Below are 23,387 nucleotides of genomic sequence, written 5' to 3'. Positions count from 1 at the left end.
GGCATTGGGACACTGGGCCCAACGCACAGTATGCCTTCTAGGCAATGCAAACTGTGCACTGTCCTAAGAGAGAAGGGGTGTCCTGCTAAAGATTTGATAGTAAGCTTGGCGACTACCTCGTATGAGGCGGGTGAGGGAGCGAAAGGATTACTATTTGGAGAGGCCTTCGCCAAAGAGATGGCGCAATTTGTAGGGACCTACTCCGCTTTAGAGAAGGCCCAGAGTTCTATCAGAAAAATATTTCTGGGGCGTGTTTTTGCCAGGGTCGGACGTTCGGTTGATTCAACCTACAGCTTAGACCCCCAGGGTCATAGAGCCCAATACTGGGAAGGGAGACAACAGGACTCGTTCTTCCCAGCTATAGCACAGTTCCCAGTGTCCGCAGAGGAAGAGGCACATACAGACAGCCAGGCGCATCAGGTGGTGAGTACACTGAACACCCAGCTGATCGAAGTGGGAGGGAGAACTCTGTTTGCGCAAATGGCAAGCGCTTTCCTGCGACGTGTGGGTATTGCAAGTAGTGGCAGGCTTATACCTAGAGTTCACAGGAGAGCCAGTGCAAAGAGTAGACCCACCTCCCCCATCTGATTCACATGCCACAAGAAGAGCAAGAGCTCCTGCAAATCGAGCTGCGCAAGTTGGTAGACAAGCACGCGATAGAGCGCAAATCCCAAGGCGGCCCAGGTTTCCTCAGTAACATGTTCTCAGTTCATCGGGAAGAAAAGATAAGACCAGTCATACATTTGAAAGCCCTAAACGAATGGTTGACATAACCATTTCAAGGTGGAGGGAATTCATCTCCTCCGAGATCTCCTGCGCACAGGGGATTGGCTAGCGCGCTTAGATATCAGACGCGTACCTGACTATTTCGATAGCGTCAGCCCATCAGAGATTCCTTTGGTTTCGGTGGAACGGAGAGACATGGCGCTTCACAGGTCTCCCTTTCGGTCTGACATCTGCTCCTTGGGCTTTCAACAAGGTAATGAGGCCAGTGGCCACAGCCATAAAGGAGAGAGGAATAAGGAGCATCTATTTAGACGATATCCCTGGTCTTTGGGCACAACAAGGCAGCTCTTCAGGAGCACGTTCACTGGAAATGTACCCTGCTATCCTCACTGGGGTTTATCGTAAACACAGACAAATTGCAGCTCCAACCAGTGGAGAGGATAGAGTTCTTTGAGTTTATAATAGATACAAGAAAAGCAGAACTGCCGAACAAAATCAAAGCAATCAAGAACTAACAGAGCAGTTAGAAAGTTATTTTGCTTCGCAGTCTAGCCAGGATAGTGGGTCTACCAGCATCCTCAATTCATGCAATCTTTCCCATGCCTCTTCATTACAGAACCTAACAGAGGCTCAAGATCAGGCATTTACAAGGGGGATTAGGATACCATCAGATGGTGACTCTGGACCAAGAAGCTCCAACAGAGCTTCACTGGTGGCTGCAAAATATGGAAGCCTGAAACGGCCATGGGATTTTCAGTGACGTCCCAGGCTTGGTTATAGAATCAGATGCGAGGAGAGCAGGCTGGGGAGCCAGGTGCGTTCAGGCAGAGACATGTGGAAAATGGTAGTCAGAAGAGTTGAAGCTCCACATAAATTGTCTCGAGCTGTTAGCAGGCTCTTTCGCGGTGCAAGCCTTTACCAAGGACAAAGTCAGATGTTGCGTCTTGCTAAAGATGGACAAAATGTCAGCAGTGCCCCTATTTCAGCCGTGTGCATAAACAAGCTAGGATGTACAAGATCCAGAATGTTAGCCGAACTAGCAAAAGACTTCTGGCACTAATGCCTACAACATCGGATGGTGGTATCAGCCGAATACCTACCAGGCATACAGAACAGTAGCAGATTGGAACTCTCGATATCTTATAGACTCCAGCGACTGGAGACTTCACCCCCAAGTGTTCACTCGGATACAAGAGATTTGGGGTCCTCTAGTTCGCATCCAGGTTGAGAAAACAGACTGAAATACTTCAGTTGGAGGATAGATCCGGGAGCAGTAGGGACGGATGCATTCTTGCACCCGTGGAGCGGAGCAGTGCACTATGCATTCCCTCCGTGATGCTGACAAGAGTTCTAGTGAAAGCTCACATGGAGGAAGCAGAGCTTGTGTTGATAATACCGTTCTGAAGTCCCAAGCATGGTTTCCAGTAGCGATGAACTTTCTTCGGATTTCCCCGAGGATAGTTCCTCACCTGCTAGTTCATCTACTCCGCCCCGCCGGGCGGCCACACCCCCTGGTGGAAGCAGGCACTCTCCACCTAATAGCCTACAGGGTGTCAGGAAGAGATGGGTATTGCCAGGCATTTCACAGCTCGCTGCCGCCTATCAGAGTCCTGGGCGCCTTCCACCATATGGAGCTATGGCGCTGTGTGGAACAAATGGTCCCAGTGGTGCTCGGACCGCGATATTCATCCCATTTCGTCCCATATAGTACACATCCTCAATTTCCTGGCTGACAGGATGCACGACGGTTGCGCCTACAGGACAATAGAAGTGTACAGATCGACAGGTCACGATAACGTAGAGGGGAAGCCGGCAGGGGAACACCCGACAGTCATTCGATTGCTCAAGGGGATGAAGATGAGAAAGCCGGTGGAGCCTAAGTATGCGGTTTTATGGGACATCAGACGTGTTTCTTCTGTTTCTCAGCTGACCAGAGAATAACAGTTTATCCCGTTCGCAGTTGTCAGGGAAGCTAGCAATGCTTCTTTGCTTAACAGCATGTACAAGAGTGTCAGATGTTAAGGCTCTAGAGATAGACAAAGTTTTTTACCCAAAGGGAGTAGCATTTAATATAGCCAAAAGAACAAAGACTGATTCTATAGCAATCTGACTCTGCCTGAAGATTTAGAGGATACCTTGAATGTAAAACGGGCAATTTGCAAGCAGCAGAATTCAAATCTAAGCAGTCTATTGGTATCATTTGGCGGCAATGCCGGAGGGAAAAAACAGTCCATTACAACTACCAGAGGGATAAAAACGATAATGGAATGCTTTGTCCTGGCACTTAACTAGGTGCCATGTGAAAAAGGTCACACAAAAACAAAAAGAAAACAAAGGCATGGTGGCCTCGTGGACAGGGCTTCATGTGCATCAAAGCTGGAACATGGGTATCTCCAACATATATACAGCACTATAAGTTGTAGTTCAGCGATCCCACACATCTGAGCTTGATTACCAAGTCCCTTCTTCCTCTTATCAAAAAGTTTTCATTACAAAATAAATTAGGTTTGCAGCATAATGGGTTGTTTTTTGACGTTTGCCATGGCGCTGCTGTGGACTGCTGAGAAAGGACTTTGTTGAAGAGAGGACGGGATGTAATGTTTATGTAATGGGCATTACTCCAAAATGCTTCCAACTCACCACAATACTTACGTTCCCGCCCACCTGCCCCTCCTTCTGATGGGACCTGCATAACCAGAGATTCACAAAGAGGGAGATAAAGGGATTTAATTGAGGGAAATGGAAATCAAAATGTTAAGAGTTGGTGGTATGGTCTTTCCGTGTGGCGTAGTGAGTCTCTTCAACTAATTACGTATTGGGGAGAGTTAGATGGATTAAGGAGTAACAACCATGGTCAATGCATTACCAAAAGCTGTGGATGGGAACATTTAAGCAGAAATGGTTAATTTTAGCATCAATATTTCAAAGCAATTATTCCAAATAATGTCAACGTTTTGTGCTCCCAAGTGTGACCGCTGCTACTCCTATTCAAATATCCCAGTTTATAAATCATATGCCAAGTGAGGCAAGCAAGTGAACGGTCAACAGTAAGCAGCCTGAGCTTTGGCTGGGTTTTCCTCAACGTCCCGTTTTGCATTTGGAGGCTCTTCCCACAAACTATACAGCACCTGAGCCAGCCACGAAGCAAGTCGCAGACTGCAGCGAGCAAGTGAACAGTCAGCAGCCAGCAGGTGGTGGGAGGTAGCAGTTACCCTGCCTTGCCCATCAGGGCTTAAGTGCAGTGCAACACCATTCCTGCCAGCTGCCTGATATTCTGCTTTCCTCCATCAATTGGCACTGAGCTCCTGAGTAACTGTAACAACGGTAAGCGATACCCAAGCTTTGATTACATTGTACTTGGGTTTTCTCACTTGATTTGACTGTGGAACCGCTGACTGCTCCGTGTATTGTAAATACGAGCGGAAGACGACTGATACGCCTCACCATTTACATTTAACATTTCTGCGATTCAGTTGGAAAGTAGATAAGTAATAAGCAACAGCGATGCAGGGATTTTCTTCCCTTTCATTTCATTTGTTGCAACGGACGACTTCCAAGTGGAAACGTAATAAAGCAACAAAACAGAGCCTGCGGGGAGTCTTCCCTCTGATCTGTTGCATCACTACAGGAGAACCAAGTTTAACTCTCTACATATTTGCTTGAACGCAATCCGTTTTTCTGCGATTTAAACAACCATCACGTTTGCTGACATTACCCATTATTTATTAAATTGAATAAATATGCATAACTTAAATTCTTTTGAACTGCCATTATCGGCCTAATTAACTGATTGTCAGGAATTAATGTGAAGTTGGAAGATATGGGTGGTCAATTAAGTCATATAATGGGATGTGTACCGCAGGGACATTTTGGTGATCCTCAACAACCTGCCCTCAAATCAGCGATTATTGTCATTGATGACGATGTTGAGGTACCCGAGGAAGTTTCCGGTCTCGAGACAAATTATTAACCAAGATACTATTGCGGATGGTAATCTTATTGAATGACAATGCTGCCCCCAATGTAAATTCGAAGGGTGTTGGGGCCAAAGTGAAATCAACAGATGAGGGGAGTCTACCCGATCCTGCTTTGGAACATATGGCACGGCCCCAAAAAGGAGAAACGCCTCATTCCAGAAATTCCTGCACAATAGCCTCATCTTTTGAAACTATGCAAACTGGGACTTCCACTGGGGTTACTAAGGACTATTTTGAGTTCTTGCTCCACTTCGGATTTGGGAATTCAACCTGAACCGGCCCTAAATTCAGCAAATGTAAAAGTGTCCAGTTGCCCTTCCTTGCAAAGAGTTCAATTTTCTGGTCCACAAATCCAAGGGGTCGGACGTGAAACATTTGGTTCCAAGTCATTGCTCTGTTCTCAATTGTGATCCTGCCACTTTTAGTAGAACATCTTTGAATTGTCCCCCTATCACAGTGGGTGCAGAGAAGACTCTGAATGCTCCATGTTAATTGAAGAGTATGACTCCTCACTATAATTGCAACCAAAATACAGTTTTATCAGGTTAAAGTGGGACGGACCACGTTGTCATGAACGAGTAGGAGCAGAGCTGCCCTCCGGCACCCATGTTTCCAACCTCATGCAGTAGATCGCAAACTGGGTAGATTTTACATTGCTAAAACGTTGACGCAATGTTAACCAATCCGAATGCCAGCATTAGCCCCTAACCAGAATGAGGAGTTCTTATGTATTAACAAGGAACGTGATGGTGTTAAGGAATCCATCAATGGCGCGTACTGCTCGCTAACAGGTCCCACTAGCAACAGGCCATGCAGTATTCTGAGACAAGCAAAGAATATTGATGTATGTTCAGAACTTAGGAAGGATAAATGTACATGGACCACCAGCAAGACACACGTTCCAATAGGGCTCCTCAAAATTAGTCTTTCGGGGTATATAAACTAACGATGACAAGCTTGCTCAGTGGGAACTTCCCAATATGTTTAAATCAAGAGAATGTTATACATTTTTTCTGAGATCCTGTCTTTCAGTCTGTTGTCTTCCGTTGATGTGGAAAGGGTTGCGTTTTGGGCAGGAGGTTTATGGATAGATGCATCCTGCACTTCAGATTGGTATTTGATTTAGAAAGTACCATCTGGGCTTTGATATCCTATGTTTTCCAGAGCAAGTTGTTGGCTATTCTAATGGAACTGGTAGGAATTATTATAAAATCACCCTGAATCTAGTGTGCCAGTGCTAAAGAGAAGAGCATTTGATCCTAACAATGATGTAATGAACACTAACTGGGCTTTTAAAATGTCCAGTTTATTAAGGTCTACTGGCATACTGGGATAGCTGACTTGACAATTTTCTAACAACTATTCTCCAATGTATTCACAACTGGCAAAGTCGTGTTCAACCAGAGAATATTTTTCTTGCTGAGGACCTGAATGCAAGCGGTTTTATTCCACAAATTGAGGACGAACCACGGGAAATAACAAAATATATGGCGAGTCCCGATATTAAAACACAAGCTGGTAGAAAGTGGCTCCTTGCAACGCTTTCAGTAGGGTTAACAGTTCGGAATGGTAAGGTCCCTGGTGACAAGGAGTTAAATGCAACTTGGCAAAGAGGGAATAGTGATTCTACCCTTGATTATGTTTGTAGACTCGGATCTGTTTGATAATTGTTTGAGCTTACAGATTGAATGTAATGAGTGGAGTGATCATTCGTTTCCAATAGCCCAGGTCGGATGAAGAGGTTCCCTCTGACCCCAGCAGGCTGGAAAAGGACTTCGTGGCCCAGATGGCGCGAGGAAAGAAACCTAAGAATGATCATCACTTTGCCTTCAACTGACCAGCAATCGAAAAGAATACATCACACGAGCTAACTGGCGATGGCGAGGCCACTGCTGAGGGCACCAGAGCGTGCAATAAGACACTCACCAACAACACGCATCCTCCTATACCCATCTAAGCCGGCAACGATCATTGGAGAGAGAATCTGACGAACAGGTATGTCCGGACCTCCAGCATCCACGGCCACAATGGCTCCCCCTAGACAAACTCAGACAATCAGTCCTAATTTGACACTAGAGCTCGTCCAGCAACTATTGCCACACAAGGCGCTTCCCTTTGGATGCTTCCTATTCTGGGTGAGGATACAGGACATCACTCGTCACGAGCAATACCTGCTAGCCGACCACTATGAGAACGCGTCCCTCCGTAGAGGGACAATGGTTAACTGGGTGCATCTCCAGTGGCTTACACCCATCGGACCCATGCAAAGACTATACCACCATGTATTGTTATATTTTATCCCATTTTTCTCAGGGAATGTTCACCCCCCTGTCCCCATTGTTCTTGTGTTAATATTCTACCTGTTATTGGTTCCGGTGGTTACTAAAAAGGGATCTGGGGAGGGAATCTACAAGGTGGAAACCACAGGTTCTGATACAAGAGATGGAGGGTTAAAGGGCTTGAACCTGCAAACCTATGCGCCTATCGTAACCACCTTCCTTAACATTTATGCCCCCAAAACGAACAACTCATCTTTCTTCACCCATACTTTGTTTGTGCACCTCTCCTGGGGAATCCGACGGTTGTTGGGGGGCAAGGGGGGGGGCGGTTGTGTCTTAATGTAACTATTGACCCTACTCTAGACTGTCTTAGCACCGCATTGGGTTGCCCGATAAAATCAAGGAAACAAACCGCCCAAAATACACACCTATCGGACCTGGGTCTGAAGGATGCCTGGACACATATACACGGATCCCATAGAGATTACACACACTACTCCCATAGTCACCTCAGCTACTCCAGGATCGATTACTGGTTTATCCCACACAATGCCATGCACATGGCGGATGGCTGGGAGATACTGCCCATCACCATTTCGGACCACGCTCCGGTGCGGCTCCAGATGACAGTCATACCATGCAGTCTAAACATGAGGGCGCTGACATACCCAGACTTTATAGATCACCTTAGTACAGACATGACGGGGTTCTGGGACACCAAAATAAACCAATCGTATGACACATACATTGGGATGCGTTTAAAGCCTTTGTGAGGGGCCAATGCATATCAAGATGGTCACAAAATTTAAAACAAAGGAAAAATATGCGCAACTCACCAGGGAACCCATTACACTGGAGAAGGCACATAAACAAAGGCCCAATAGACAGACTTATGCAAATATGAAAGCTCTGATGCATAATCATGCAAATAACCACCAGAGTCCAAAAATGCTACTCAGGGTGGACCCATAAATATTACCTCAAGAACGATAGACCAGTACGATTAATGGTGCTTGCGCTGAAACAACAGCAAGCCACTCTGACAATTAGTTCGATCAGAGATAAGAACGGAAACCCACTGGTGGGTGACAGGGCTATCAATGCACTACGCCTATCTATACACGATCCCGGAACATCTCCCGCGCCAAAACATGCAACAATTCCTGAGCTGCATCCCACTCCCTAGACTAACTGAAGCCCAAAAAGATGCGCTCTGCACCCCAATATCGGCCGCAGATGTGGATTGAGCTACCCATTCTCTGTCACCGGGGAAAGCTGCAGGTCCAGACGCAATCCTGACAAATTTCTACCGCTCTATGGCCGAAGACATACCCCCCAGACTAGAAGAGGTCTTTACTTGGGCAGCACTAAAAGGCTGGCTACCACAATCAATGCTGGCAGCAAATATTGTAGTCTTTCATAAGAATGGGCATGCAGTTCATTTAGGTCAATTTCATTAATAGATTCTGATGCAAAAAATCTGGCGAAATGCCTAGCGCAAAAGATCGAGTGGGTCCTCCCACATCTAATACACAAAGACCAGACCAGCTTTATCACCAAGAGGCACTGTGGTGACAACATCCGTAGATTACTACATATTATTGCAGACGAGCCAGACCCGGAAGACATGATCTTACCCATCGACGCAGAGAAGGCATTTGACAAGGTCCAATAGGACTTTATGTTCCTGGGCCTCGCAGAATATGGCTCCCGCAGCCCTGATCCGCCTACTATATACCGGCCCGACTGCGACAGTGATCACTAATAGCACAACATCTGCACCATTTAACCTCCACTCGGGCATGCGACAGGGTTGCCCGCTCTCCCCGCTACTCTATGCCCTTTCCATAGAGCTGGTAGCCATTAAATTACGCACAGACCCACATTGGGAGGGCCTAATGCAGGGACAGGAGGAACAGAGTCTCTATATGCCGACCATCTCTTGCTCTACATAAGGAAGAGCCTGACCTCCGTCACGGGTGTCCAACATTGGGATTACTAGGGTTACGAGAAGACTGATTATCGTCATCAGGATAAGAATGAGAATCCAGATTTGGATAGGCATTCTGTCTGCAATGAGGTTAAGAAAAGTACCATGTATGAATAATTGCGAATAATGTTTATTTTTTTCCAGCAGGTCTAACGTGCATTTGTTTTATGGAATTTCATCTTAATGACATTAAAAAACCACCAATAGTCCATATGGTGGAATATTGTTCCCTGCATATGTTCTTTTGATTGTACCTCCTAATCCTATATTGTATATAGTTATTCTTTTCACGTGTTAAGGGAAGGGGGGTGTTATATTGTATATGTTTGTCTATGGTGGTTCTGCAGAGTAGGTTGGATTGTGGAATTTAAGTGAGGTTCTGGGGAGAGTGAGTTGAAGATTGCTTGGAAGATGAAAGCATTGTCTGTCTGTGGGGCCTGTTACCTTGCTACATCCTTTTTTATTATACAATAAAAAAGGCAAAGACTACCAACTACTGCTGTCTCCATGTGGTTACTTCAAATTACATGCATGGGATTCAAGTGCAAACACTGGTGGTCGCATACATGCAATTTATCGCTATTAAGAGGGTTCTATGTGATTTAATCGACGGACTTTTCATCGCAGGTTTTTTTGCCGCAGATTTTTTTCGTAAAAAAAACATTGATTTTTTTTGGGGGGTGGTTACCCCCGCCAAACCCCCCATCCGTCTAATTATTTTAATATTCCCCTAGAGACACACCAAATTTATTTCACTTTTAACCCCCAAAAAAAAAAAAAATAAACAATATCGATTTTTTTTTCGAAAAAAAATCGCGGCAAAAATCCCTGCGATTAAAAGCCCGTCGATGAAATGACGGTATACCATTAAGAGTGACTCCCACAATGCTATTCTATCTAGATTTCCAAAGCCCTAGATTCTCCCTCTGGGGGCAGGCTTCATGTTGCAGCTGCAGCCCACTTGATCTCAGAAGCCACATCTCTACCCCACAAAAAGCTGTGCCAGCTACAAATTAAACGTGCACACTTATTTAATGCCATTTGTTCTGAAACAGCATTGTATCCAGCACAGAATGTAGACTTTTCAAGAAGAGCTACAGAACAAGACAATATTGAATTTGTAAGGTTACTAACTTAATTTAATCCAGGCCCTGGTGTTGGTAATTAAACGGCTGAAAATCCAGAAAGCCCTGAAGACTCTTCGTCCTGCAAGGCTTATATCAAGTGAATTCAAAATGACTGCCACAGCCATGATGCCAAGAAGAACACAAAAGTAAAACAAAAACGTAACAGATAGCTAGAAGCAGATTTTGGTCGCTGGGAACCCTGTCTCTTTTGCCTTTCCCCAACCACAATCATGTGCAGCTTTCAAAAAGATAAAATCGACTATGTCACTTTCTTACTCATCAGCGCCCATCCTGGCCCATTTGGCCCAATAGTGTAATAAAGAAAATATAGAAAGCATGGCTCCCCCTGGCCCCTGCATCTCCCTCGAGTCTCTTCCCTGCCTTCCTACACCTCCCACCCACCGCTGCCTGTGATTGGTTCTCCACCTAGGTCATTACGGACCTCTCCAGGGCAGACCCCGCAGCTAAGGGCCGCAAGGCAAAGGGCAGCTCCTACATTGGCGGCTCCAGAAAGCGTCTGCAGGGGAAGCCAGTGAAGCCAGCAGACCCCAACAAAAACTCTAAGTGTGGCATGGGCGGGGTGTAGAGAAATTACTCTACTCCAGAAAGCCCCTGCCACAACGTAGACTACCATACATAGACTATGCATATTTAGAGAGATTTGTGACCACCAGCCTAAATCTATTCATGGCTGGACTGTAAATGTTGCATTGCATTACACATACTAACATACTTGCCAATGTTAACTAGTGCCACACCTACAGAGAACTGTAAAGATTAGCCTGCGTCGCATCCAGATAGAAATGTGAATGTTAGCATGCGCCACACTTAGATGGAATAGTGAATGATAGCAAGCATCACACCTAGACATAATTGCAAGGACAGCAATGCCAATTAACCAATCCACTAGCAATGTCACCCCTCTGCATACACCTCCCAAACAAGTTAAAAAAGATCCAGAGGATCCAGCTTCCCGGTCATGGCTTCCAAACTTTGGAACACCCTCCCATCTGACATCAAATCTATCCAAGTATTCTCCAACTTCAGGAGAAGCGTAATTTCTGGGATACTTAGTCAGAACTAATTAACCTCTCCACATAAATAATTGAATTGCTTCCATCCGACTACCCTATATCTGCCTCATCTACAAGTACCACCTATGCTGGTAAAATGTCTACCCGTAACTACTTACAATGTTTATGTATGTACAAATTGTAACTACAATGCCCATGAACTGTAACATTTGACTTGCCTTAAGAGCGCCCAGATACTTCAGGGTCATGTGCGCTACATAAATAAAACACACACACAAGCCTACAACACAACAATCTGCACAAACTTCACTTCAACAAAACAAACCACACAGACTCGAATAACTTCACACAACGACTACTGACCATAAAACACCCAAGCCCAGTCAACTGACCCACCGGGCTGAGGCTGCCAACAGCACATCACTGCTCTCTTGTACTTTTCCAGTTTATTCCCACTAACTCACCCCCCATTGCCCTTTTTCAGAGCCGCCAGGGGACCCCTCTGGTGGCGATAGTGCACGGTACAAATATCCTTTGACATTAACTTCAGTTGCACACACAGTTCATTGAAGTGATGTTATTGCTTGTTGCGTTTTATAAAAAATACTTGTATATGGGATGGGGTCTCTACGTCTTGAAGAGGGCAAACACTAATGGGTTACCCGTGATATTAGATGATAAATTGGTGCTTATGGAAACGACTTGTTCTCGATTAGTATGAAACATCGCTGGAATGTTTTCATTTCAAATTACTCTTAGTAAATAGGATATTTTTTGGTTTTGAATACAGTTTTTAAATTGCTTTATTTTGGTTTCACCAAAAAAAAAATCAACATTTCTTGATAAGCACATAAACCGATTCCAATACAAAATGGTATAGTTTACTAGGCCCAAAAAAAATAAAACCACACACACGCTAGTTTCTCGAAAATAGCCTCCCAAAACGCACTCAATAAAGTCAATAGCGGTCAGAGCAACAATGAATATGCTTCTCTTTACTTCATTGGTTTGTATTGCATACTTTTCAAAGCAATAGACCATGCGTGTTAAAAATAGAAAGACATTTGAGCACCAGTTGCACACGTTGTCCTCGAGCTCTCCACCTTCAATTTCTGTGGGTTGGAATTAAAAGTTAGCCAAGTTTTAAGAAAAAGGGCCTTTCTCTGCAACGGGGTAAAGTCCTCAGATGTAACCGAGTAGTGATCGATTCCCATACCTCCACAAAAAAACTCCTAAAAGACAGACTGACCAACAGCCATTTTTACTCCATTAAAACGGACAATCACAAAAAGGCAAATAAAAACTAAAGGCAGTAAAAATAGTACCAGCAAAAAAGATTAACTAGACAAACGGACCTGCTACATGCATCCCTATAGATTAAACAGAACCCATCAGACAAAAAATGTCACAGGAAGGCAATTACTGCCCTGTGTAAAGAGGAAGGTAAACAAAAGATTCACAAAAAAGGGCCGGTCTTATAGTTAAAACACACTTCTATTGTCCTGCAAAAACACCACCCCCATTGCGTATGAGATTACTTTTTTTACCCCATACAAAATGTACTCCTTACCTAGAACCCCAGACCTAAGAATTGAAGGTCCAATTCCTCCAACTGGAATATTCTTAACATAAAAAGCACAGGTGAAGCATTCCGTTTTCACTATGGCTCCCAAAACAATGTGCTAAAATGTGATTCCCCTTTGCTTTTAAAGGGGCTTTGTATTTATGTTAACCTCTATACATCAATAGAAATAAAAAAGATTTATAAAATTATGCCAGGTCTGCGTGGGAAACCTTGCAATACGGCATCTGATATTAAGCACGACATCAATCTCTTGCCCAAACTCCAGATTCGGAAAACACCACATGCTAAAAGGTACAAGGCAAGGCAGCATTCTTCACACACGATTCAGAAAGTAAACGGATAAGGCAATCGGTTGAGTGTGTTGGTCATATATTGTGTGTGAAATGCGGCACTATCATTAATAACCCACCAACTATATGTGTGACCGTCACCTTCCAACTTAACATTTACTAGCATGATAGAAGAGCCACATCACAAAATAACCAACCTGATCGCTACTGACAATGTTCATTGTTCCAATGTGGATACTTTACCAACTACTCAACTGTGATCTCTGGGACGAGTGGGCATGTTTGTGTCGGGTCAGAAAGCGAAAGATACATAAATACCAAACAAGTAACTATTCTTCTGGACATGTGGCTGCATCCTAACAATAACCATTTGGATGAAGGCTGTGGCTGACAGGAAATCGTAATTGCGTGTCATTCTTATGATGTTCATTGTATTCGTTTACCATCACTGACATGAGCTCGAGTATGTAGCCCATTAGGAGAAGGCGACGCATCTGCCATATTGACGTTTTAATACGGACAGATTGGACAAAAAGGTCAAAGACCGCCCTTTTTGGAATCGAATTAGAGAGTGGTGTGAATGCTGCAATGCACAGGCCCTTTAAACCGTTTTGGATTCCTTTGCAATAGACATCTTGTCCAACAAGGGCTGGCTGTGCTTCAGGACAAACCAACAAATCAAACATGTTTGGAAGTTAGTATAATCCTCCGATTAAAAAGGAAATTACAAACGGGGTAGGTACCTACACATTTTCAATGGAAAGTGCCTCCCTGTTGCGATGTACAATCGGCAACGCCACCATAATGATAGTTTGTCGTGATTGATTGTCAATGAACATCGAGGCGACTTTAGCTGCCACTCACAATGAGCAGCCAGAGCCTCACGCTCAGATTTGTAGCAACGGCTTTCCTCCCTCATTCTGTAAAGTCGGCAAGGATCTACTGTTACCACCACACACACATATATAGATTATCAAAATATCGTTGCCTGTGGTCGTCAGCTATCAGCATGAACGGAACACCTCCACTAACATCCAGCTTCCCCGATCTCGAAGCAAACTGCGTAGCATCGCGCTTAAGGTATTCAAATGCCATTGTGGGGTAGTGGATTTATGCCGGCAATTCTTATCCTCAGCACGGACCCTCGTTTGCGTTTCTACCAGTCGTTCCTAAAACCTAACTCCCACCAGGAACACACTCTTGACAACCACAACCTCCTTCTGAGCCTCTCCGCAAACATTGTCTCGGCGCCAGATCACATTTTCGTTGCTGTTCACTACCACCCCACAACACACACTATAACGCCCCTCTCCATAAACCGCATCTCTCACCTGCACCTGTTTGCGGAAGTGGCCCGGCTCCGACGCTCCCCGAGAACAGCAGTAGGATCCAGACGGAAAGCCCCGGGATCAGGGCGCGGGGCTCCCCCATGCTCGCTGTCGCTATGTACTCCCAGGGCACAGTCTATCTAAAGGTGCAAAGGGTGGGGGCAGCGGTCAGTGTCGCTCCCCGCCGCCCCTTGGTCCCTGGCTTCCCGTCACCGGTTCTGCCCGCCGCCCTGGCGCGGAGTTAACATCTGGCATGATCATCATTAACAGTTAACAGACACCGGTGACCGAGCGGCAAACACCGCCGCCTCCACTATCTCCTACTGCAGGGAACGATTCCTCAAGCCGCCATGACTCTGACGTCGTGTTTAGGGGCGGGGCGAAGGCCAAAGTGCAGAATGGTTTTGAAAGACAACCCACGAAACCAATAAGGAGTGGAGCTGCTTTTCCCCTCGGCCAATAGAAGCCGGAAAGCGGGCGAGTCCCGCTGTGAATAGGTAAGCTGAGTGACGACATGTAGTTTCAGTGTATGCGAGAATTAGAGAAACAGGCACGTGACAGCCCGACAAGACCAAGTGCATTTGTCCAGACCCTGACATCTGGCAATGATCACGTGATGTTGAGATGCCCCTGCGAGCAGCTGACACCTGTGGAGGAATCTGTGGCGCTGCGGCTTGTGTAGAGTCAGGGGACTGAGAGTACCTGTTTAAGCTCTCCACAATCAGTGTTAGGAATAGCAATTGACGGGAGCGATGTGCAACTGAGGAAAAGGTGTTTTTTATCGTTTTTTGAAATTTTTATAAATCCCCCAATGTGTGGTAAGAGCTATTAGAGAGACCTAATCAATGATCTGTAGTACAAAGTCGGCCCCCAGCAAGGAAACACAGAAGCCAGAAATGGCGCAGAAGGATTTTTTTTTTGGTAGATAAGCAGACTGCTGACCACATCCGTTGTGTCATAGGTGACCAATAAAGAGCTGCGCCGTAGAAGTATAAGAAGCTACTTTATTATATATTTTACATGAGGGGCTGAGTACTGAAACAGGACTCATGGAAGCAAGTCAATATATATATATATATATATATATATATATATATATATATCCCTGTATAATTGCTCACGATTCTTATATACGTCTCTGCCAAGAATTGGAGGAGTGCTGCCACAGTGCGACCGCTCCCCTCCTTGCTCTGTGCCCACTCAGAGTAATTCTTGCGCAGTGCGAAGTCTCTTGAGATCTCTGCACTTGCCAGTTCCACAAGACTAGTGCCCCACATATCTCCTTTTCTTGAAAGAATTATTCCTGGTTACTCCAACACAAGGTCACTATACCTCACTGGTCTTCTCTTCATCCGTTGAGGACTGCTACCGGAATTCTCTGCTATGTACACTGGTTCCTCACAGTCCTTTCCTCTGATCTCTATTTTCCTCAGGCTGTCGTGCCCCGAGGACACTTCTCGCAGGAGGCTTGACTCTCGTTCATTGGGCCTCATTACACGGTAGGCGGTAGGGATTTAACGTTACCGGTAATGGAATACCGGTAACGTTAAATCCCCATCCAAATTATGACCTGGCTCACCGCTATTTGCGGCACCGCTAAGTTCGGTGCCACTAATAGCGGCCAGTCCGTGGGCGCGCGACCCTCGAGTCCATAATTTACACCATGCCGCTATTAGCACATCATCACAAGCCAGGCGGACGTGCCAATAGCGGCATGGAAAAGCACCCAAAACCCCTTACCGCCATGGCGCTAATACCGCCATCGCGAACCACCCGTTAAGAGAACTGAGCAGTGTTCCCACCTGCCACAGGTGGACACAATCAGCACAGGTGGAGGCAATGGAGACTCAGGCAGCACAAAAGGAGCACACCACACCCCTTCCCACACCAAGATGGTTCCAATACTAGCAGCATTACATGGGCTGGAGGACATGATCGCAGCGCAGCAGCAGCAGCAGGCAGCACAGAGGAGACGCAGGAGGAGGAGGAGGGCAAGACAGGCACAGCAAGCACCACCACGGCACCTAATCATACCACAGAGGCACCCACCAATCCCCAGGATCCAAGCCAATTCATTTAACCTAATGTAAATACCAAAATCATGTAATTGCCATGTTTCTTTGCCTCAGCAAGACTTAAAGCATTGCCCAGGTTATAGCATTATGTCCATGTTAAACCAACTGCTTTTGTGTCCGTGCATGAGGCCCAGGGTTTTCGCCTTGAACACATATTACTCATAGATTTAGGAATGTCCCCCTGCTCTCCTTTCCCGTAAAGCTACATAAACAGCGTCTGTTAGCACGTTTACACTTCCCTTCCACAGAAAGCGGCCTTGCAAGTCAGCATGTGTTCACTGACCCTGGGTTTTCTCTCTCATGGATAAATGATTGCTAGCATCCGCACTCTTTCCCGAGACATAAGCATAAACGTATCTATATTTGGAGTTGTTATTCTCTGGGATATGCGTGAAGGAGACTTGTGTCAGGCGCTCATGCGTCACTCTGTGAAAGACATGGCCTGCTTTTGTTCAACAGCCCATAAATGGACATCATTATCACTACAGCAGCAGGATATGTGTAGCTTGCAAAATTCCCCACTGTGTCAAGTGTGATGAACTAGCTCGTTGTACGACCATACATGTTAAAGGTTACATCTGCATCCTGAAGCGTATTATGATTTGCTTAGATAAGTTATATGAGTAATGACCATTTGCGATGTCCGGCCTTTGTAAAATCTCACTGCAATGTCTGGTAATACAGCCAAAAGTGTTCTGACAGGAATTTGTATGTTTGGAAATATCTGGTTCTGAGCCAGGCATAAGACTCAATGTAATCATTTCCCTATAAAAAGCATGCTCACCGTAATACTGGCAGCACACACTAGCAGCATCCCTCTGATGATGTTACGTGTCGGCCCTTCTGCTGAAGCTTTGTTTTATTGCAATAAATGATTGTTAAACTCACTTACGAGTGCGTTTATTTTTGACGGAGACCTCCGCCTCGTGAATTTTAGCATTGACTCTAACCCCGGAGCAGATACATACCCTGTACCGTCTGGACCGGGATACCATAACCAGCATTGTAGACATGATACACAACGACATTGTGAGCCTCATAGACATCCGAACTGCCATCCCCCCTCTACTGAAGGTGGTGACTGTGCTCCACTTCCTGGCCACAGGCACTTACCAGCATACGGTGGGGCAGATGCATGGCATCTCAAAACCAGTATTCTCACGCACGCTGACCCAGGTACTCGATGCCCTCCTGAAGCATGCACCTGAACACATATTCATGCCACGGACTGCCCAGGAGCTTGCAAACACCAAAGTTGGCTTCTATGCACTGGCAGGCATCCCAAGTTGCATCGGGGCAATCGACTGTACCCATGTGGAATTGGTGGTCCCACATCACAATGAAGTAGTGTACCGAAACAGGAAGAAATTCCACTCCTTCAATGTCCAAATCGTATGTGACGCCAACAAGATAATCACTCATTGCTGTGCCCGATTTCCTGGATCAACCCATGATTCCATGGTCCTGCGGAACCCAACTATCCCACGCTACATGGAGCGACAAGCCAGACAACGTTCGTGGCTACTTGGTGAGTAGCAGGGCAAGCACATGGCAGTGTGATTGGGGGGGTGAGAGATACATACTCCGATTGGGTGTAGCTTGTTTTCCGTTGGACAAATGCACATACAGATGTATGCCAACATCCATCTGGGTAGGCCCAAAACGTACCAGAGATGAATGGACATGCAAGTGTGAGCTACATAACATAGATGACAATCCAGGTCTAGAAAAATCAAACATCCATCCACATCCACATTGCACAACATTCCACACCTCAAAATACACAAATCTCATACATGCCACCAACATAGTCCTACAAAATGAGCGCAGCACAACAGCAATAATGCATTGTGGCCTTGACTGCATGCAAAGGGATCACCCCTAGCCATAGCATTACACCACGCACTTATAGCACAACTCAAGTGATGCCTCTCAGCATGGCAACATCAATGTTGGAATGGCAGTACACCAGCAGTGTGATGCCAAATCTGCCTAGGACCAAGGAACCCCTAACACACGGCTTCAGCCAGGACATGTCCATTACTGTTGTAGGCATTGACGGGGCATGTGTACTTGCAGGGTAGCCCTTACCTTTGCACATTCCAGTCACACAGACAGTCTGCATGTATGCTGTTAATTGTGCACTTCAATCACAATGCAAATTAAAAAAGCCTGAAATGAACTGGCCGCACTTGAGCTGAACAGTAACAGGTCCCCATTTGTCCCCCTATACAGGTGATGCTGGCTATCCCCTGAAGAGGTGGCTCCTTACCCCTGTACGGAACCCACAGAACAGGCACGAGGAGGAATACATTCGTGCACATACCCGTACACGCAACGTGATTGAGCAGACTTTTGGCCTTTTGAAGACACGGTTTAGGTGCATGAGCAGGTCTGGTGGCGCTCTCCTGTATGGCTATGAGAAGGTGGCCAAGATCACCATGGCATGTGTCATGCTGCACAATATGTGTATCAGACGGAATGTGCCACTGCCCCCTGACGTTGAAATGGAAGCACCTGATGAGGATGATGATGGTGATGAGGACGGAGGTGAAGGGGATGCAGGATATGCAAGAGGGGATGGTCAAAAGGGACGTGCTGTGAGACAACATCTGATCAACCAAATATTCAGAGTAACGTGGTTTTTTACTATCACATGGATATGGGTATGAATGCACTGGTGTATGTTTGGAAGCACGCAATGGACCCTGTCGCCAATAAAGTACACAAACACAATGAAGATGTCCAAGCCTGTGTTTTGATCAGACACCAGTGTATTAAGTAACGGAAAGATGAAAAAGTGAATGTCCCCAAACATCCCACCACCCTTCCACCCACCCCCATAACAGACCCATAACACCCTTCCACCCACCCCCCACAACAGACCCATAACACCCTTCCACCCACCCCCCACAACAGACCCATAATACCCTTCCACCCACCCCCCACAACAGACCCATAACACCCTTCCCCCCACCCCCCACAACAGTTCCTCATGTGTCTGCCACTATGTTTGCGTCGGGCCATGTACGCAGAAGCTTCGCCATAAACTCCCTATTGGCCATTGTCTGCAGCAGCATTTGGAGGCTGGCTAGACATGCGCCTGGTGGTGCGTGTGGAGCGGCGGAGGGGGCTTGTCTGCGTTGAACCGGCGGATGACGACGTGGCTGACTGTCCTGGTGGTGTGAAGTGGCGGTCCATTGTGTCTGCTATTCGAGTGAGGACCTCCCTAAGTCTGCCTATCTCCTCACACAGCCTGTCTGTACAGGCCTCCATCCTCTCCCTGGAGTGCCTTGCCGTCTCCACTATCTCCTCCCTGAGATGGGCAGCCTCCTCCACATGCTGGCCAACCAGCACAGTTAGTTCCTGTTGACGCTGGCTGATGGTGGCCAGGTCGAGGGCAGTGCTGGGTGCTGGTGGAGTGGCTGCTGTGCCCTCAGATGCATCCATGCCAGCAGGTGAAGCCACCGTGGGGGACATTGAGCCTAGAATGTTGTCCTCGCCAGTGGCATATGACCCAGGTGTCTGGCGTGGTGATGGCTCAGGGATTCCAGGGGGGGGTTGGGGTGTGCATCTCCATTGTGACATCTGTTGTGTCCTCAACATCAGATAGTGGGGCAGTGGCTGCTGCCTCTCCTGCGGAGCTTGGCGCAGCTGATGGTGGGCCCTCCGTGGCTGGGATTGGTGGTTGTGGGTTCACCTCCGGTGGTGGGGCTGTAGTTAGTGGTGTGGCTACTTCTATCCTGGCAGTGGCACTCCTCCGATGCTTGACACTCATCATGTGGAACCTTGCCCCCTTGCCCCTTGATGTCGTGGGGGTGTCCTCAGAGTCCTGTGCCCTTGTTCTCTTACTTGCAGGGGGTTCCTGGGATGCATTTCCGGCATCCTCACCGTCTGTATGTGAGCCTGTCAGGGACAAGAAGGGGGATGGCATTGGTTACGTTTCTATGTACTTTATGCAGAATACATCAATAATGCAGTTGTGGCCATTGGGACTTCATTGTTGGGGATGCAGGTGATGTGTCAGTTCAGTGCCTCATCCATGCATGGTTGTGTTTGGCACTTGTCTCTGGTGATGTGTGCATGTGTGTGTGTTTCGGTCTGACACTGACATCGGCAGGGATGGATGCATGTGTGGATGTTTGTCCATCCATGAGATGATTCTGGGCTCACATTTGTGGGGACCAGTACATTCACATAGCATCCTGTCATGTTTACACTCACCTCCACTTGAAGTGGTTGCCACGCCATGCTCCACACTGCCGACTCCCTCAATGCATTGCACTCCGATTATGTTCGCACAGGTCTCCTCCCATTCCTTTAGTTTGATGGGTGAACCGGATCCACCTGCAGTGGCTATTCTGTGGTTTTCGGCAAGGATGCTTCTTACCCGGAGTCTGAGGTCGTCCCACCTTTTCCTGCACTCACGCACATTGTGGGTGGTGGTGCCCACTGCACTAACTTTCACCGCAACGTCATCCCAGATTGCCTTTTTTTTTATAAGTGTCTCCCGCCGCATGTCGTTGGCAAAGACAACAGCGGCATTCTCAGCCAGGGTCTGGGTCAGCTTGATCAGCTCCTCTGAGGTGAATTTTTCTTTCCGCTGCCTGTCGGTGCTTTTTTTCAATGCCTTGGGCATGTTGAGGGTTTCCCTGATGATTTGCAACTGCAACATACTCCAAACAGGTCCAGGGGGCAGAGGATGGCAATGGATTGTGTTTTTAAAGATGGCCGCCGTGCTCTTTCCCGTTCCTGTGCGATGACGCTATTTCCGGTTCCGCAATTTAACGGTCACCGCTAATAGCGGTGACCGCTATTTGCATGCAGCGTGAGGGCGGAGGTGCTATCTGCACTTTCGTCGAGGGCGGTAAGTGACTCTTTGGGGTCTTTAGCGGCATGGCGGTAGGGTCATTACCGGCATGGCGCTATGCTCGTGTCCGCGTACTCATAATGGTACGCTATTAGCACCCTCTTGCGAGGGCGGACACGTTAAGAGCGCCATGCCGGTAATTTGAGATTTTTACCGCACAACGTGTAATGAGGCCCATTGTCTCCATCTTCAAACCAGTCCATGACCATTTATTTCTCCACTTTCTTCTCTCAGAACTCCTGTTTTTTCTCTGCTTCCTTGAACCAGGGAGGATTCAAAACACTTTTCTGGAGCACCCTTCATAAACACAGCTACTCTCTCTAGATTTCATTTTTTTGCACCAGGAGTGCATATATAGTTTGTGCCCTTCTTCTCCACCTTGAGTGGGTTACTGTATCGAGACACTGTTATCCGATCCTTGTGAAGTAGTCTGATTTTCACGATGTATCCTTCTTCCACCACTGTGCTTTGCACAGCCCTATAGCTGTCATACCATCTTGTCATTTCATATCTGGTTTTCCCGATCCTCTACACTAATTCTTCTATATTTATGGCTTCATCCATTCTCACACTGGAGAGCCCTGGGGATACTAACGTGGATGCAGATTTTATTCCTCTCAGCATATGAAAATGAGGTGATACCTGTGAGGGGTCAGAAATGTGACACAGACAACTTTGTGAAGGTTTTTCAAAAGATGCCATTTTTATTAACTCAAAAGGTAGGATAAACACCTCACTATTCCAACACTGATGAGGATTTCCTTACCTAAAATAAACTAAGGAAAACACTCTAACAAAAAGGTTCTGTCCCTCATACTTGTACATACAACTCAAAAAGGTAATATATGGCAGTTCAAAAGCAACACATAAAACAGTTAGGTTCACAATATGATAACTGTCTCTCCTTATAATCGGGGTGAATTTCTCCTCCCCAGATTCAAGCAGGATTCCGTTCAACAGTTCCAAAAGTATAAGGAAATCCTGTCTTGTAGCAACGTTCCAATGCAGTTCTTTTGATTTCCACTTAGCAACACAAAGTTCCAACACTTCACGATTGTTCGACAAGGTTTCTTTCTCTGCTACTTGTGATGTTATGAAAAACAACCTTCCTCATATAAACCAAGCATATTTCCTGAGTTCAGTAGAATTGATATAAATTGTTTAGGCAGGAATATTGTGCAGATACCCCTCCCTCTTGTGTGCATGCCTTGTGGTACCTTCCCGGATTTGTGGATATATGGAAATGAATACTGCACTGTGCAATGCTCACCCGCCAATGTTAAAAAATGTAATAATTTATTAAACAATTTCCAATTATAGGTTATAAACACAACTTAAGAGACATGTACAGAATACATATTTACATAAAACAACACTTATACAGTGTGGGTTTGGTAAAGGTGTTTTCTTAATGTGGGGAGAACGTGTTTGAACAAATTGTACATAGTTTGTTTAAATGGGTATGCTAAACACCACTTAACGTATCCAAACTGGATTGTCTTGTGTTACAATTCACTTCATATATCTGGATAAGGTTTTTCATTCATGGGTGGTGATCAGAAAGCATTGCCCTGCGGATCACATGAAATGGGTCTATTTTCTGCTTTTGGATGTTATCTATGGAATGTTGTCGACACAACATGTTTCAGCCCCTCTTGTGATGATTTGCGCATCCAAGCGATCATCTTTTCTGGATGCATTATTGGGTCTTCATCAGGATGGTAGGTTGTTTATTATTGAAGCTAAATCGTTCGTGTAACCTTTTCAATATGTGGAATCTGTGGTGAAACAAAACACAGAGTGGAGAGGTGTGAGAGCTGTTGCTGTATTCCTGGGCATACTGACTGGTGTAGGACCCAGTTAGAGGAAACTACTGACCTGAAGTTATTCACACACATGGGGAAGTGTACAAGATCAGTCCAGGCAAAAGTTCTTTTCCATTCGAACAGGTACAATTCCTAGAAGGCTCTCTTTCTAGATTCAGGTGAGGACCTACATGGATGAAAGATATATCTAATCATAAAACCTGACAGATTCTAATCAGGTATACTCAATAACAACAGCCACCAACATTTATTACTGACCTCCTAATATTTTCTCCTGCAA

General features: G+C 46.1%; 1 protein-coding gene across 1 annotated transcript in view; it reads right to left on the bottom strand.

Annotated features, from left to right (window-relative positions):
- Window positions 1–14,710, bottom strand: part of LMTK2 (lemur tyrosine kinase 2) — a 471,403-nt gene extending 456,693 nt beyond the window's left edge. Inside the window, exon 1 of the mRNA XM_069645647.1 lies at window positions 14,340–14,710. Within this exon, the coding sequence (XP_069501748.1) occupies window positions 14,340–14,439 (100 nt within the window). The 5' untranslated portion in view covers window positions 14,440–14,710. The remainder of the gene's footprint in view (window positions 1–14,339) is intronic.
- Window positions 14,711–23,387: the final 8,677 nt, after the last annotated feature.

Source organism: Ambystoma mexicanum, chromosome 2p (assembly GCF_040938575.1).
Source record: "Ambystoma mexicanum isolate Mex_15411 chromosome 2p, UKY_AmexF1_1, whole genome shotgun sequence".
NCBI lineage: Eukaryota > Metazoa > Chordata > Amphibia > Caudata > Ambystomatidae > Ambystoma > Ambystoma mexicanum.
Note: the sequence above shows the minus strand (reverse complement) of the source record. Positions and strands in the feature narration are given on the sequence as shown.